Source organism: Nerophis lumbriciformis, linkage group LG04 (genome assembly GCF_033978685.3).
Source record: "Nerophis lumbriciformis linkage group LG04, RoL_Nlum_v2.1, whole genome shotgun sequence".
Taxonomy (NCBI): domain Eukaryota; kingdom Metazoa; phylum Chordata; class Actinopteri; order Syngnathiformes; family Syngnathidae; genus Nerophis; species Nerophis lumbriciformis.
In genome coordinates, this window is record NC_084551.2 from 36,729,475 (window position 1) to 36,747,490 (window position 18,016).

Here is an 18,016-nt window from a genome sequence, read left to right on the forward strand (position 1 = left end):
CATGAAGACTCCAGCCATGTCCCAAATACTTTTGTCCAGCGTTGCCACATGCATTGATACTAGTTATCCAAGTCCATGGGTTCTATTCCTTCAACGACAGTTAGCTTCTTTTTACACTTTTGCCCCAGTTAAGAATGATAATAAAACTAATTACATGACGTGACAGAAATTCTGCTACGCCCTTGTCATTAAAAACTGTGTTTTATTGTGTTTACGTTTCATTATCAACTTCTCTTTTTAAGGTGAGCAATAAGGGCAAACATGCTGCAAAGTCCAAAACAAATACAAACTCCCAAAACACCTGCAATAAAAACACAACTGAAGTACGATGAAACCGAAAGATGGCCAGGTGGGACAGAATGAATCAAATAAATAAATAAATATTTCAATAATTACTGAAATGTGTCAGTTATTAAAGGGTCTGTTTGCAAAATGTACACAGATGCTTAGAGCAGTGTTTTTCAACCACTGTGCCGTGGCACACTAGTGTGCCGTGAGATACAGTCTGGTGTGCCGTGGGAGATTATCTAATTTCACCTATTTGGGTTAAAAATATTTTTGCAAACCAGTAATTATAGTCTGCAAATTATGTGTTGTTGTTGAGTGTCGGTGCTGTCTAGAGCTCAGCAGAGTAACCGTGTAATACTCTTCCATATCAGTAGGTGACAGCCGGTAGCTAATTGCTTTGTAAATGTCGGAAACAGCGGGAGGCAGTGTGCAGGTAAAAAGGTGTCTTATGCTTAAACCAAAAATAAACAAAAGGTGAGTGCCCCTAAGAAATGTCATTGAAGCTTACGGAAGGCTATGCAGAACGAAACTAAAACTGAACTGGCTACAAAGTAAACACAAACAGAATGCTGGACGACAGCAAAGACTTACTGTGGAGCAAAGATGGCGTCCACAATGTACATCCGAACATGACATGACACACAACAATGTCCCCACAAAGAAGGATGAAAACAACTGAAATATTCTTGATTGCTAAAACAAAGTAGATGCAGGAAATATCGCTCAAAGGAAGACATGAAAATGCTACAGGAAAATACCAAAAAAAGACAAAAAGCCACCACAATAGGAGCGCAAGACAAGAACTAAAACACTACACACAGGAAAACAGCAAAAAACTCAAAATAAGTCAGGGCGTGATGTGACAGGTGGTGACAGTACACCTACTTTGAGACAAGAGCTATAGTGATGCATGCTTGGTTATTGTTTAAAGTCATATCCAAGAATTGCGACAACGACTCTTTACTGTTAACCGAGTTTATGATTTCTGCTGGTGGCGTGCCTCCGGATTTATTCAATGCAAAAAATGTGCCTTTCCTCAAAAAAGGTTGAAAAACACCGGCTTAGAGGGCGCTAACATTCCTATCCATTTTAAGCATACCTCACATCTTTACGACTTCTAGAACGTAATGACGTACATACGTAACAGGTGCACGCGAATGTTGCTTTCGGTGTTGTTAGCTAATGCTAGCGATTTCAATAGCTAGCATTGAATGTATAATATATCATAACAACAACGTGACTGCAAAATTATCTTTTTATACTGCTTTTGTATGTGTGCACACGCTCCCTTCTCAGGCCGTAAACACCAATAATTATTTTCGGGCCGGTAAAAAAATGTGTAACATAAACATGAAACATATAAAACCTAAAACAATTTAAATTTCTGTTAAACCACAAATGATAACATAAGGTAGCCAATGATCTTCTCGTTTTTGGTTTGAAAAATGTGACTGTGAGGAAGGTTGCAACCGTCCCTTAAATTATGATTGGGATTAAATACATAAATGTGTCAATAATTTATTTAATGTAAAATTACATTTTAATTAATTATTGATTTAATTATTTAATTAATTATTTCATGGTTATATTCATTATAGATTTTTTTTTCATGATTTAATATATGAATAAATGATTTCACTATTAAAGACACATTTAAGGATTCATTTTATTTTGTCCCTTCCAGCCCTCTATAATTAGCATACTACTAGGAAGTAAGTCCTAGCAGTGGTGCCATGTCTGAGAGGAACATGCCCAGAAGAAAGTTGGCTGAGTAAAAAAGGTAAATTATCTGTATTTATTCAACTTTTTTAAAACAATATTATAGAGCTATGTATCAAATGACTTGAGTTTTCCCAGTATTACATGAGTTTTAGGGTTGCAGCATGTTTTGCCTCTGTCAGCCATTGTACTTTATACACTTGTATGACAGCAAAGAATTAAAATTGTATTAAAAAAAAGTGGCTGTGCAGTTAATAAATGTTTGATGATAGGGGAGGTTTGACCCTGGAACATATTATTAGGCTTCTATTTATATTATTCGCTATGTAATGATTACAAATTAGAAAAAAAAAGTAGTCTCAGAAAGAAAACCTAAAACAATTAAAAAACAACAACAACTAACAACTGCCGCATTAATGATGGGAGCAATGAAAAGTGAACACAAACAAGGATGCAATTTGACAAAATCTTCCACATTGTCATTACCTTGCTGTTGTGTTGTAATTGCCACTTACTTGTAGTAGGTAGGTAAACCGGTTTTAATGACATAGCAATCATATTTATTAGGAACCCTCTTGCTCTCTACTAGACAAGGTTGCTAAGACAAAAGGAACACTTGAAAAAAACAAACATTCATGTTTGGTTTCAAATGAGACTGAAGACATCTAATCATTCTACTTGCAAACCTGACATTGTCTGATCTGAGGACGGACATTTCACTGAAAATATGCAGCCTCAAAATAAATAAATAGGGGACAGTAAAAATTCCCTCAGGAAAAAACTAAAGATCCGATCCCATGATCGGGATCGCGGGCCGATATTTGCGGTTTTTAACCGACCAACTAATGACTTGCTGAGTCCTACCCATCTTTACTACAGCTCTGTCCCAATCAGTACGTGTCCATGCACTAAATTAGTCCGATTTTTCCAATAGTTCAGCTCTAAATACAGCCTACAGCCTATGGAAACATTTTAATCCAATCGTGTTTGGTTTTTGAAAAGTCAGACTAACACACCTGGATTATGCAATTGCAAACCAGATCTATCGAGTGGGTATGAGAGAACCCTTCATATCCTGCATGCACCAGTCTCAACGCGCGAGATACAACTTGGAAGCTGATACCATTCAATATAAACATAGGCAACATTTGTGTTGAAGAGTAAACTGTTTATTTGCTTCACAAATTAAAAGAACAGAACATTTTGAAGTGCATCGATGGTAGAAAAAAAGAAAGAGATTTATTTAAGAAGGTAGCTAAGACAATGTAGAATGCTTTCATTCGGACTCCCGAACGAAATACAAATGAGATGAAAGAGAATGAAGCAGGTATATTAAAGGTGAACAATAATGCGTACACAAACCTTTTCACGCTGCATTTGTGCACTCCAAATTGATTAACAATAACTCTCTATATTTTTAAACAACTGGCAAGATAGTCCAGAACAATAGCAACCTTCATCTGGAACAGTAACAGTCGGGGCACAAACGGTCTTTTCCTTTTGGATTTAAAACTTCTTCCATCAATTCACAGAACCTAATGAATGAACTCCGAGACATTCAAAAGTTTTTTTTCCATGATTCTTCTTCCGAAATTGATTTAGAAAAAATTAAGCCACTGGTTTTTCTTTGCTTCGGACCTGCATCCGCCCCGATACATTCTTGGTAGTAGCGTCATGTCCGTAGTGCAATTCAAGATCATTTCTTGATGCTGTTTGCTATTTAACATCAGCATTGTCAGGCTTGTCCCTGACAGTTTAGTTATGTTTTGGTTTTTCCTCTGTCATTTCCTGTCAACGCTCTTATTTTGGTTATTTCCTGATTGTCTCCCTGACAGCTGCTTCCCCTCAGCTGCGGCTGATTGGCACCTGGCCACACCTGGTGTCAATCAGCCAGCTGCTATTTAAACCTGCCTTCCCCTCCAGTCAGTGCTGGATTATTGTAGTGTCTACCTGTCAATGTCGCTAATACTTGTTGTCATTCCTACCTGTCGATATCGTTACAGCTACTACCTGTCGTGCTACTACTTGTCCTTGTACCTGTCGTCGTAGCGGTAAGCTGTTCCTGTTAGCTATTTGTAGTTTGCTTTCTCCTAGCTCTTTTGTTTCGTGTTTTCTTGTTAGCCATTTGCTGGTTCCTGTTTTCAGTTTTGGCTATTCATAGTTCCTGGTTTGTGTTTTTTCTTTTATTTTATGAACATTAAATCATGTTTTCGTGGACAAAGCCTGCCATCTCTGCATCTTGGGGTTCGTCACCAACAACTCATTGTGACAGAATAATCCAGCATAAAACGAAACCCGCAGCGATTTCAATGGCAGAGACTTAACAAGGCTTTATCACTGATGGCCGAATCCAAACATCGCTTTACCTCTTTTTGTGATCCCTCCCACCCATCCCTGTCCTGTGTTGGCTTCTCGTGGGACGTCTTGGATCAGTCCCTTGAGGGGGGGGCTATGAGTAACTGTGCAGCTGGGGAGGCACAGCTACTCCTCACCCCAGTGGGTCTGCAACAGACGCCACCATGCATTCCGGTGGACCAGCAGACGCCACAATGCACTCCGGTGGACCAGCAGACGCCACCATGCACTCCGGTGGACCAGCAGACGCCACCATGCACTCCGGTGGACCAGCAGACGCCACCATGGACTCCGGTGGACCAGCAGACGCCACCATGCACTCCGGTGGACCAGCAGACGCCACCATGCACTCCGGTGGGCCGGCAGACGCCGCCACCATCCTCGTCTCCGGTGGGCCGGCAGAGGGCGCCACCATCCTCGTCTCCGGTGGGCCGGCAGAGGGCGCCACCATCCTCGTCTCCGGTGGGCCGGCAGAGGGCGCCACCATCCTCGTCTCCGGTGGGCCGGCAGAGGGCGCCACCATCCTCGTCTCCGGTGGGCCGGCAGAGGGCGCCACCATCCTCGTCTCCGGTGGGCCGGCAGAGGGCGCCACCATCCTCGTCTCCGGTGGGCCGGCAGAGGGCGCCACCATCCTCGTCTCCGGTGGGCCGGCAGAGGGCGCCACCATCCTCGTCTCCAGTGGGCCGGCAGAGGGCGCCACCATCCTCGTCTCCGGTGGGCCGGCAGAGGGCGCCACCATCGTCTCTGGTGGGCCAGCAGATGTGATCGTTTCATGGGCGACCGCCTCGCCAATTGCAGCGGCGTTCAACTCGCCGTCACCACCTGACTCTTCCCCGCTGGTTGCAGGGACACTTGGCCTGGCGGCCCACCTCCTTGTCCTCCCTCCACCCTCCCGTGACTTTGGACTGTTTTTTTTTGTGTGGGGGGGGGGGGGGGGTTCTAGAACGCCTGGAATCCGTTATGGGAGGTGGGGCTACTGTCAGGCTTGTTCCTGACAGTTTAGTTATGTTTTGGTTTTTCCTCTGTCATTTTCTGTCAACGCTCTTATTTTGGTTATTTCCTGATTGTCTCCCTGACTGCTGCTTCCCCTCAGCTGCGGCTGATTGGCACCTGGCCACACCTGGTGTCAATCAGCCAGCTGCTATTTAAACCTGCCATCCGCTCCAGTCAGTGCTGGATTATTGTAGTGTCTACCTGTCAATGTCGCTAATACTTGTTGTCATTCCTACCTGTCGATATCGTTACAGCTACTACCTGTCGTGCTACTACTTGTCCTTGTACCTGTCGTCGTAGCGGTAAGCTGTTCCTGTTAGCTATTTGTAGTTTGCTTTCTCCTAGCTCTTTTGTTTTGTGTTTTTTTTGTTAGCCATTAGCTGTTTTCAGTTTTGGCTATTCATAGTTCCTAGTTTGTGTTTTTTCTTTTAATTTATGAACATTAAATCATGTTTTCCTGGACAAAGCCTGCCATCTCTGCATCTTGGGGTTCGGCACCTACGCACTCTGACAAGCATAGCCATTAGAGACAGAATATTTCTAATCTGACATCAGTTAAAACAAGTTGTAAAGATCCGCAGAGGGCTACTGTGACCTCATAGGTCAACCGGAAAATAAAGGTATTTATCCGTGCTAAAATACAATAAGCGCCCTTCAGTGTACAAGAGGCACAGGGCGTATGACCAAAAGTCGCATGAGAGAGTGTGCATGGACACCTGGACTTCAGACATAGGTGTGAACATACAAAAAAACAAACTATTTGAGGAATCAGACTTACTTAGTGCATGGAAAAACAGCGGCTCCAATTTGAGAGCAAGCTGCCACAAACTTGTCATCTATCGACAGTGCAAAGCCGCTTATAAGATACTAATCGTCACCACCGGGGCGATACGTTTTTTCCAAATATCATTATCACTGGAGGACGAGAGGAAAAGGAATAGCCAAGTATGTTTCACACACGGACAGAACGACACAAGAAACTTAAGATCCTCACGTATGTATTTAAAGCGCTCAATGATCTCGCCCCAGCTTACATCAAAGATCTCCTGGACCAACGTACCAGCTCCAGGCTTGGTCGTTGCCTTAGATCTGACAACCAGATGACCCTGAAGGTCCCACGGTCAAACCTAGTGACAAAGGGAGACCATGCTTTCTCAGTGATGGCATCTAGGCTATGGAATAAGCTCCCTCTGAATGTCAAATCCGCCACCACTCTGGACTCTTTTAGAGCACAGCTTAAAACTCACCTCTTTACCGCAGATGACTTTTGATTTATGTGTTCTTAAATGTTTATTTTAGATTCCTTTGTGTGTCTCGGTTTCTATTTTTTTGTTTCTCTACCCGGGCTGATGTAACAGTTGGTTGGGGGGTGCATAATAAATGAAAATAACTTAACATAACAAACTAACCATAACTAAAGCTTCAATGTAAAGTAGGGATGATCGATCTGGATGTCATTACTATCAATACCTAGTATAGCATCAGTATATAAACAACTTTTTCCAGGAACCCAGCTCGGTAAAAAAAATAGAGGAATTGAAAAATATCAGCTGCCCCCTGAAACTGAAGAGATTTCACCATTTTAAGATGCTTTGGAAGGCATTTCCAACAAAGACATTCTGTAAAAATGCAAGAAAACTTACCAGTAGTTTCTATCGATTAGATGTTACAGCCCCATGGCCGACCCAATGTGCTGTTAAGATAATCACTGATAAAAGACGTGACGTCATTGCTCCAATTATCTTGTCTTGAAGCTGACATAGTCCCTGCCTTGTAGTTTTGTGGAGATAAGTATGCTTACAGTCTTATACAGGTCGGGACGGACTTATGTATTTACAACAAGGCAAGTGGCGAAGTCCCGCATTCTTCACCGCAGAGAGCGGTCTAAAATAAATTAAATAAAATCCATTAGTTTACCGCAAATGCCGACTCCACGTTGGGATTCTCGTGAAAACTTTTCTTTCCACTGGAATGAATGTCGAGGTTTGTTGTTTTGGTAACTTCATTGTGTGCATCTGCATGGCAAGCTTTCAAGAGATTCATGAAGTTGCTTGTATTGAAACGTCCTACATGTGTCCCACCCCTCGAAACAGAGACTTTGCAAAGTTTGCAACTTTGCATTTTGGCTGCTTGAATTTGTTATATCGCCACATCGCCGTCATGATGTTTGCTTTGGTAGAGTCACTTGTAGCAACATTAGCATGATCACAAACTTATTGGCTTGTGTGCGCTCTATTGAAGTCATACACCCAAGGTTTCTTACAAAATACATATTATCGTAGTATGGTATCGGAGATTTAGTTACAAATACTCTCTGATACCTATACCAACAAAAAGTGCTGCATCGGCATCGAAACATCTCAGTATTTAATTAGGGGATTATTTGGCGTACCACTAGATGGAGCCTGCGTGCCACCACAGTTTGAGAGTCACTGGGCTAAATGAATAGCGGAATTCAGCTAAACAGAGGACATCTGGAATCCCTGTTTTTCTTCTTTTCCTCATTACAAAATATTTTTTGGGTGGTGTTTGGTTATTGTTTACAAAATCGGGGAGTAAGTCTCTGGATACAGGAAGGATTTGAGGGCAAAACCCAAATGATTTAAATCAGTGGTTCTCAACCTTTTTTCAGTGATGTACCCCCTGTGAATTTTTTTTTAATTCAAGTACCCCCTAATCAGAGCAAAGCATTTTTGGTTGAAAAAAAGAGATAAAGAAGTAAAATACAGCACTATGTCATCAGTTTCTGATTTATTAAATTGTATAACAGTGCAAAATATTGCTCATTTGTAGTGGTCTTTCTTGAACTATTTGAAAAAAAGATAGGTTTTTATTTATATTTATAAAGGATTTTTGAATTGTTGCTATTTTTAGAATATTTTGAAAAAAATCTCACGTACCCCTTGGCATACCTTCAAGTACCCCCAGGGGTACGCGTACCCCCATTTGAGAACCACTGATTTAAATGGCAGCCAATAGTAGTTTCTGCTTTTGTTTAGTTATTTTGCACTATTCAATTTATTTTATTAAAAAATAATTGTATGTAGCATTGAATACCACAAATGGGGATGGCTTGGCTTGGTTGGTAGAGTGGTTAGTAGTGCGGCCGTGCCAACAACTTGAGGGTTCCTGGTTCGATCCCCAGCTCCCGCCATACAGTCACGCCCATTGTGTCCTTGAGGAAGACACTCCTGATGGGTCGTGGTTAAGGCCTCGCATGGCAGTTACCGCCACCAGTGTGAGAATGGGTAATGAGGAATTAGTGTGAAAGCACTTTAAGTACCTTGAAGGTAGAAAAGCGCTATACAAGTATAACCCTAATGCATTACATCATCTGATTTACAACAAAATTGCCAAATTCTAAATGTAATAAGACAAAATGTATAAAAATGGGTCATAGGGTTGACTTTATTTACTTTCTACAAAATATTTTCAGTTCTATGATCTATTGTCATAGTATCGTATCAGCTCTGAGGCCAAATAAATGGAGATCAAAGGCCAATAATGTTTATCAGGACATCCTTTGACAAAACTTTAGGAACAGTCCATACATGAAAGATGCTTACTTAATTTGTCTCAGCAACACGCAATATGAATCTACTCAAAACATTTCAGATTGGGGCGACGACTCGCATGCATCAAGAGTGAAAAGGGGCTGAATATGCAGATCTTCTTGCAAGGGGGAAGGGGAATGCATGGAAAAATGATTATTCCTACTTAACCACCAGCTACAGTATAGCCCATGTGGTCACATATACAGTATGCACACTATAATGGCATATTCAGCTTGCTGTCATTCCTATTTAGGGTTTTGTGAAATATGACTCGCAGGCCAACCTTTAATGGTGTAAGAAAGTAATGATAGCAAATAAATCAAGGCCTGATAGACATGAGGGTGGGAGGTATCTGCTAATAAGAGCCTCATGCCTGGTGGTTTCTTTTCAGGGGGAGTGTGAACTCTAACGCCCAGCGAAGCAGACCTTTAATTTATATTATGGTCTACAGCAGTTGTACATCCACATACTTCACCTACTGTAGGTGTCTGTACGCCTGTGTGAACTCATAGTGGACCCCTAATTGAAGTGATGTCATGTTATGCTGCTGTATAGAATGGGAGGCATTGAAGGGGAAAGAAAGACACAGGCTGGAGTCATTGGTGCCAGCAGCCACAAGCCCTCACATGGGGGAAACCACTACCTTTCCATCCACTACGTGTGCGCGCAAAGCTGTCGTATCCGACCCAGGGATGCCGGATGGGAATAATCAGTGCACTGTTGTGCCGGGGAGCCAGACGACGTGTCGGGACGAACAACAAGACGATTTGCACAGACACCAGCACGTCGTCTACACACATGCTTGTCGATACACTTTGCCCTCCCCTTTAAAAGTCAAGAAAGACTCAGCTCATCTTACAGAGTGTGTGTGTGTGTGTGTGTGTGTGTGTGTGTGTGTGTGTGTGTGTGTGTGTGTGTGTGTGTGTGTGTGTGTGTGTGTGTGTGTATACGTGTGAGAGTGTGAGTTCTGGCAATGCTTACTTAATGGGGACATCGCTCTGTTTACACAGTCACCTTTAGGGGACCTCTGACGGTATGGGGGGAAAAAAATAGGTCCCCTCAAGGGAAACCTTTTTAAATGATAGTCAGATCCATTCTGAAGATGCCTAAGTGAAAAGTGAAACATTTGTTATCCTGGCATTAATAGTACTGTGATTCTGTATGGTATCCATCCTTAGTTAAAACTAATATATTCTTCCAAAAACAAAATCTGGTTTAGTGTTCCTTAGGATGACATTTTCATACAGCATGATTATAAAACATTATTACCTTAAAGTATGATTCACTTTCAGAATTTTCCATCCTTCTATATATGGAAGTTGGAGTTGCGGACAACTTCATTACTGCTAAATAGCAGTTTTCAGTAATGTCACATAAGATGCAGGATTTGCTTTAACATTTAAGTGGTGAAACTTCCTATAAGAATACAGCTGTAGTGCTGTATTCTGAAGATCATGTCATATTTAATTTGAACTTGTTTTTGTTTTTTTAAATGGTCCTCAGTAGTCACGTTTAAATTTGTGTGAATTATGCAAAATTACAAACCCCGTTTCCATATGAGTTGGGAAATTGTGTTAGATGTAAATATAAACAGAATACACTGATTTGCAAATCATTTTCAACCCATATTCAATTGAATGCACTACAAAGACAAGATATATGATGTTCAAACTCAAACTTTTTTTTTTTTTTGCAAATAATAATTAACTTAGAATTTCATGGCTGCAACACGTGCCACAGTAGTTGGGAAAGGGCATGTTCACCACTGTGTTACATGGCCTTTCCTTTTAACAACACTCAGTAAACGTTTGGGAACTGAGGAGACCAATTTTTGAAGCTTCTCAGGTGGAATTCTTTCCCATTCTTGCTTGATGTACAGCTTAAGTTGTTCAACAGTCCGGGGGTCTCCGTTGTGGTATTTTAGGCTTCATAATGTGCCACACATTTTCAATGGGAGACAGGTCTGGACTACAGGCAGGCCAGTCTAGTACCTGCACTCTTTTACTATGAAGCCACGTTGATGTAACACGTGGCTTGGCATTGTCTTGCTGAAATAAGCAGGGGCGTCCATGGTAACATTGCTTGGATGGCAACATGTGTTGCTCCAAAACCTGTATGTACCTTTCAGCATTAATGGCGCCTTCACAGATGTGTAAGTTACCCATGCCTTGGGCACTAATACACCCCCATACCATCACAGATGCTGGCTTTTCAACTTTGCGCCTATAACAATCCGGATGGTTCTTTTCCTCTTTGGTCCGGAGGACACAACATCCACAGTTTCCAAAAACAATTTGAAATGTGGACTCGTCAGACCACAGAACACTTTTCCACTTTGCATCATTTCATCTTAGATGAGCTCAGGCCCAGCGAAGCCGACGGCGTTTCTGGGTGTTGTTGATAAACGGTTTTCGCCTTGCATAGGAGAGTTTTAACTTGCACTTACAGATGTAGCGACCAACTGTAGTTACTGACAGTGGGTTTCTGAAGTGTTCCTGAGCCCATGTGGTGATATCCTTTACACACTGATGTCGCTTGTTGATGCAGTACAGCCTGAGGGATTGAAGGTCACGGGCTTAGCTGCTTACGTGCAGTGATTTCTCCAGATTCTCTGAACCCTTTGATGATATTACGGACCGTAGATGGTGAAATCCCTAAATTCCTTGCAATAGCTGGTTGAGAAAGATTTTTCTTAAACTGTTCAACAATTTGCTCACGCATTTGTTGACAAAGTGGTGACCCTCGCACCATCCTTGTTTGTGAATGACTGATCATTTCATGGAATCTACTTTTATACCCAATCATGGCACCCACCTGTTCCCAATTTGCCTGTTCACCTGTGGGATGTTCCAAATAAGTGTTTGATGAGCATTCCTCAACTTTATCAGTATTTATTGCCACCTTTCCCAACTTCTTTGTCACATGTTGCTGGCATCAAATTCTAAAGTTAATGATTATTTACAAAAAAAAAAAAGTTTATCAGTTTGAACATCAAATATGTTGTCTTTGTAGCATATTCAACTGAATATGGGTTGAAAATGATTTGCAAATCAGTGTATTCCGTTTATATTTACATCTAACACAATTTCCCAACTCATATGGAAATGGGGTTTGTATTTCAATTTGGTCCTCATGAACCATATTAACTATTTTTCCCCAGGGTCCCCAGTAAGAATGATCAGCACATTACTTCATCAATCCAGAGAATTAAAGACGTGTATGAGCTAACTGGGCAGTGGCCATTTTACCTCATTTTGTTTTATGCCTCCACAATCTGTAGAAAGGGTGGTCCCCACAAGTGATGATCAAAAACTTGGTCCCCATTCCAAATGATAACCAGTAAGTGTGTGTGTGTGTGTGTGTGTGTGTGTGTGTGTGTGTGTGTGTGTGTGTGTGTGTGTGTGTGTGTGCGTGTGTGTGTGTGTGTGGTGTCACAACCCCATCCAAACTACTTTTAAGTGCCTGACACACTCATCCCATCAGCAAACCTACTCAGTGGCCTAGTGGTTAGAGTGTCCGCCCTGAGATCGGTAGGTTGTGAGTTCAAACCCCGGCCGAGTCATACCAAAGACTATAAAAATGGGACCCATTACGTCCCTGCTTGGCACTCAGCATCAAGGGTTGGAATTGGGGGTTAAATCACCAAAAATGATTCCCGGGCGCAGCACCGCTGCTGCCCACTGCTCCCCTCACCTCCCAGGGGGTGATCAAGGGGATGGGTCAAATGCAGAGGACAAATTTCACCACACCTAGTGTGTGTGTGACAATCATTGGGACTTAAACACACACACACACACACACACACAGCTGGCGGGCTTTAATCCACTGGAAAACTGTTAAACAAGCATGTGTTGTACAGCAGGATGTTCCAATAAATGTGCAATATTATTCATTTTTGTTGTGTTACTACTTTTACAGTTGTTTTTTTTATTAATTAACCATAATAGGAAATTACATGCGACTCTGAAAGGGACAAATGGTAGAAAATGGATGGATATTAGGAAATTAATTTATAATTTTTCTACAGTTTTACATATTCATTGCCCATTAAAGTCAAAAACTGCCCTCACAGCAGGATAGTTTTTACAACTTTGTATAATTCTATGAAACTATTTTTTTCGCGGTCAGTTTCACTAACTAGTTGGTTAAAGTTGGATACACGGATAAATATATATTTATTATATAAATACATATATGTACGCATATATACACATACACGTACACACATACTGTATATACATACATACATATACATAGACATACACATACATATACATATACATATACCGTATTTTTCGGACTATAAGTGGCAGTTTTTTTCATAGTTTGGCCGGGGGTGCGACTTATACTCAGGAGCGACTTATGTGTGAAATTATTAACACATTACCGTAAAATATCAAATAATATTATTTAGCTCATTCACGTAAGAGACTAGACGTATAAGATTTAATCGGATTTAGCGATTAGGAGTGACAGATTGTTTGGTAAACGTATAGCATGTTCTATATGTTATAGTTATTTGAATGACTCTTACCATAATATGTTACGTTAACATACCAGGCACGTTCTCAGTTGGTTATTTATGCCTCATATAACATACACTTATTCAGCCTGTTGTTCACTATTCTTTATTTATTTTAAATTGCCTTTCAAATGTCTATTCTTGGTGTTGGGTTTTATCAAATAAATTTCCCCCAAAAATGCGACTTATACTCCAGTGCGACTTATATGTTTTTTTCCTTCTTTATTATGCATTTTCGGCCGGTGCGACTTATACTCCGGAGCGACTTATACTCCGAAAAATACGGTACACATATACACACTCAGCACTTACATATATGTATGAACTGTGTTTTTTATATATTTTATCATTAATAAATGTTGTTCGTTATTAACTAATCCAATGGGGGACATTGAGGTTTTTGGGTCAGTTTCACTAAGTAGTTGGCTAAAGTTGCAGTCAAAGACAGATCTAGTGTATATATCTATTGTATATTTTCATATAATTATTCTGTATTTGTGTGTGTATATATATATATATATATATATATATATATATACATATATATATATATATATATATATATATATATATATATATATATATATATATATATATATAAGTATGTACATATATTTCTATATTTTATTATGGATATTTGTTTTACTAATGAACTTATTTACTTATCAACTACTACTAACCATATGGGAAATAAAGGTTTTTGGTTCAGTTTCACTAACTAGTTGGCTAAAGTTGCATTCACAGATAGATATATATTTATTACATATTTTTTTAATGTATTTTATATACGGTATTTTTTCATTAATACTTATTGTTATCATGAGGGAAGTTAAGGTTTTTGGTCAGTATAACTAAAACAACAATCCAGTATTATTAGCAAAAAATAAAAGAGGTTTTAGGAAGTGTAATATTTCAATATGTTCAAATGTATAAGTATTGTAAATAAAACAAATGTTAAACTAAGAAGCCAATTCAACAATATTGAATCAAAACAATTGTGAATATACTAAATGTACATCACACATGAATGACAGCTCCGATAAAGCAATGCATGTGTACCCCCCATTGGCCAATATAGGAGATATACATTTCTGTGTATGTCAATATATATTCAAAAGTGGGCAGTAAAAGCGTATTCTTACCTGCATGTTCTTCATCTTGTAATCCATCCCTCCGTAGCGCTCGCATTCGTCTAACCCTCTCCGCAGGAAGGCGTTCACAACAAAACTGTCCCCTAACGCATGAAAATAAACTTCATGTATCATCACTGCTAAAAGTTATCATGCACTTCTTGCACTACTTCCTCACCTTCTGGGTTCTCTCTGCGCTTACACGCTTTGGAGGCGCATGCAAACACAAAACACAATCGTTAGTTGATGAATGAAGTTATGAATAGATTAAAAGCATTACTTACCGTGTTTGGATTGAAGTTTGCCCATTGTTGAGTCTCCACGTCTCTGGCTCAATAAAAGATACTAGTAAATCCAACAAGGGAGGAGAACAGTCAATGCCTCATCTCAGCATGGTCACATTGTTGGGCTTAGCTTAAAAACTCCAACTTCATCCAAAGTCCGACACCTCAAACTCTCGTTCATTGAGGAAAAGGACGTCCAGAAATAACAAGAACTCAAAAAAAGTGATGGCGGAGAAGACCTCAAATTGCGGCGCTTCTCTCTTCTGAGTGCAGCTCAGTCCGACTGGCAGTGGAGGAGCATGAACACACCACACGCTCGATGTGAGAGAGCACACCAAAAGACCTTTTCCGGTTAGTCCTTTGAAATAAAAGCATGTAATTGACAGAATGTGATACATCCGGGTGATTACTACAAACAATGCAACTGCTAATTAATATAAGCTCATAATAGTAATAATAATATAACACAATAATAGGCTTATTCTTATTTCCATTAACCCTCGGGGGCAGAAATAATTTAAAACTAGTGCCGCCAAGATTAAAAAAGTCCCTTAGAACAGTGGTTCTCAACCTTTTTTTAGTGATGTACCCCCTGTGAACATTTTTTTAATTCAAGTACCCCCTAATCAGAGCAAAGCATTTTTGGTTGAAAAAAAGAGATAAAGAAGTAATATACAGCACTATGTCATCAGTTTCTGATTTATTAAGTTGTATAACAGTGCATAATATTGCTCATTTGTAGTGGTCTTTCTTGAACTATTTGGAGAAAAAAAAAGATATAAAAATAACTAAAAACTTGTTGAAAAATAAACAAGTGATTAAATTATAAATAAAGATTTCTACACATAGAAGTAATCATCAACTTAAAGTGCCCTCTTTGGGGATTGTAATAGAGATCCATCTGGATTCATGAACTTAATTCTAAACATTTATTCACAAAAAACAAAATCTTTAACATCAATATTTATGGTACATGTTCACAAAAAATCTAGCTGTCAACACTGAATATTGCATTGTTGCATTTCTTTTCACAGTTCTTTTTGACAGACATTTTAAAAAAAATCTCACGTACCCCTTGGCATACCTTCAAGTACCCCCAGGGGTACGCGTACCCCCATTTGAGAACCACTGCCTTAGAGAGTTCAAATGTTTGGTTTCATATTTTTTCCCCTCAAACCTCTCAACCAACTCAAATCCTAAATAAAAAAAGTCTAACTTGTCATGTATTTTTTGTTTTATTTTAAATAATTGAAATCCCAATTGAACTAATTATGATCGTTTTATTTTTTTTAATTTTGCATGAAAATATAGTAAATGTTAAACGGTAAGGGAACAGGGATAAATATCAGGCCAAAAATATACAAAAGATTAGTAATACAAATTGTTTTTATGCATGTTTTTCTTTTTTTCTGCGTCAAATTGCAAACCTATAATAGCAGTTGAATATCATGGCACAAAAAAGTCCCCATTGACTCTATTATAATTAAAATTGTTGTTTTTTAAAAACATTTTACTACAGTAATGTACACAATATAATTATGCATTTTCCAATTTAAGGGTTTATTTATAGATAAAAATAGTAGAATTTGTCATGTTTGCTGTTTGGAATTAAATGGGACAATTTTTGTTAAAATGTTTCTCACTACATTTTTACCCATTTGTTATTTTTATTTATGGGACAAAATTGATAGAGATTTAAGCAAAAGTTGTAGCAAATTATGAATTTAATTTGATTTTATACATAATATTTTTTTGGTGTTAGCGGCAATTAACTGGGCTAAAATCCTTTCCCAGTGTATTGTTGATATATGAAATTATCTGCAACAAAAATATTAAAATTAAACATGAAAAAACATCTTATCAAAAAAATCATGAACACAACCAAATTGATTGCCAGAAACTACCCGAAAATATTCAATATACTCTAAGGTAAACAAACAGTGAAAAAAATGACGTGTGCTGCTAAATTTATACTTTCAAAAAAATATTTAATATTTTTTCTTACATGAGTTAGTCAATTTAGGCTAGGCTAGGTTAAGCTAAGGCTGATTTATTGATTGATTGAGACTTTTATTAGTAGGTTGCACAGTGAAGTACATATTCCGTACAATTGACCACTAAATGGTAACACCCGAATAAGTTTTTCAACTTGTTTGAGTCGGGGTCCACTTAAATTGATTCATGATACAGATATATACTATCATATATACTATCATCATAATACAGTCATCACACAAGATAATCATCAGGGCATATACATTGAATTATTTACATTATTTACAATTCGGGGTGTGGGGGGGGGGGGGGGGGGGTTTGGTTGTTATCATCAGTCATCAACAATTGAGAACAGAGAAATGGATATTGAAACAGTGTAGGTCTGACTTGGTAGGATATGTACAGCAAGTTGTGGACATGGAGAGAGAGAGAAATCAGAAGGCATAAGAAAAGTATCTACAATTGATTGTTTACATTTGATTATTAACAACAATCCGGGGAGGGTGTTAGTTTAGGGTTGAAGTTGCCTGGATGTGTACTTTTATTGCGGTTTTGAAGGAGGATAGAGATGCCCTTTCTTTTATACCTGTTGGGAGCGCATTCCACATTGATGTGGCATAGAAAGAGAATGAGTTAAGACCTTTGTTAGATCGGAATCTGGGTTTAACGTGGTTAGTGGAGCTCCCCCTGGTGTTGTGGTTATGGCGGTCATTGACGTTAAGGAAGTAGTTTGACATGTACTTCGGTATCAGGGAGGTGTAGCGGATTTTATAGACTAGGCTCAGTGCAAGTTGTTTTACTCTGTCCTCCACCCTGAGCCAGCCCACTTTAGAGAAGTGGGTAGGAGTGAGGTGGGATCTGGGGTGGAGGTCTAGAAGTAATCTGACTAGCTTGTTCTGGGATGTTTGGAGTCTAGATTTGAGGTTTTTGGAGGTGCTAGGGTACCAGGAGGTGCATGCGTAATCGGAAAAGGGTTGAACGAGAGTTCCCGCTAGAATCCTCATGGTGCTTTTGTTGACCAGAGAGGAGATTCTATAGAGAAATCATGTTCGTTGGTTGACCTTTTTGATTACCTTGGTTGCCATTTTATCACAGGAAAGATTAGCCTCTAGAATGGAACCTAGGTAGGTGACCTCATCTTTCCTGGTGATAACAATGTCACCCACTTTTATAGTG

General features: G+C 39.5%; 1 protein-coding gene across 1 annotated transcript in view; it reads right to left on the bottom strand.

Moving 5' to 3' along the window:
• The window catches only part of nkd2b (NKD inhibitor of WNT signaling pathway 2b), a 133,885-nt gene extending 118,747 nt beyond the window's left edge, over positions 1-15,138 (bottom strand). The window contains exons 1-3 of the mRNA XM_061954140.2: positions 14,846-15,138; positions 14,740-14,766; positions 14,574-14,665 (exon numbers count right to left, since the gene is read on the bottom strand). Of these exons, the coding sequence (XP_061810124.1) occupies positions 14,574-14,665; positions 14,740-14,766; positions 14,846-14,870 (144 nt within the window). The 5' untranslated portion in view covers positions 14,871-15,138. The remainder of the gene's footprint in view (positions 1-14,573; positions 14,666-14,739; positions 14,767-14,845) is intronic.
• Positions 15,139-18,016: the final 2,878 nt, after the last annotated feature.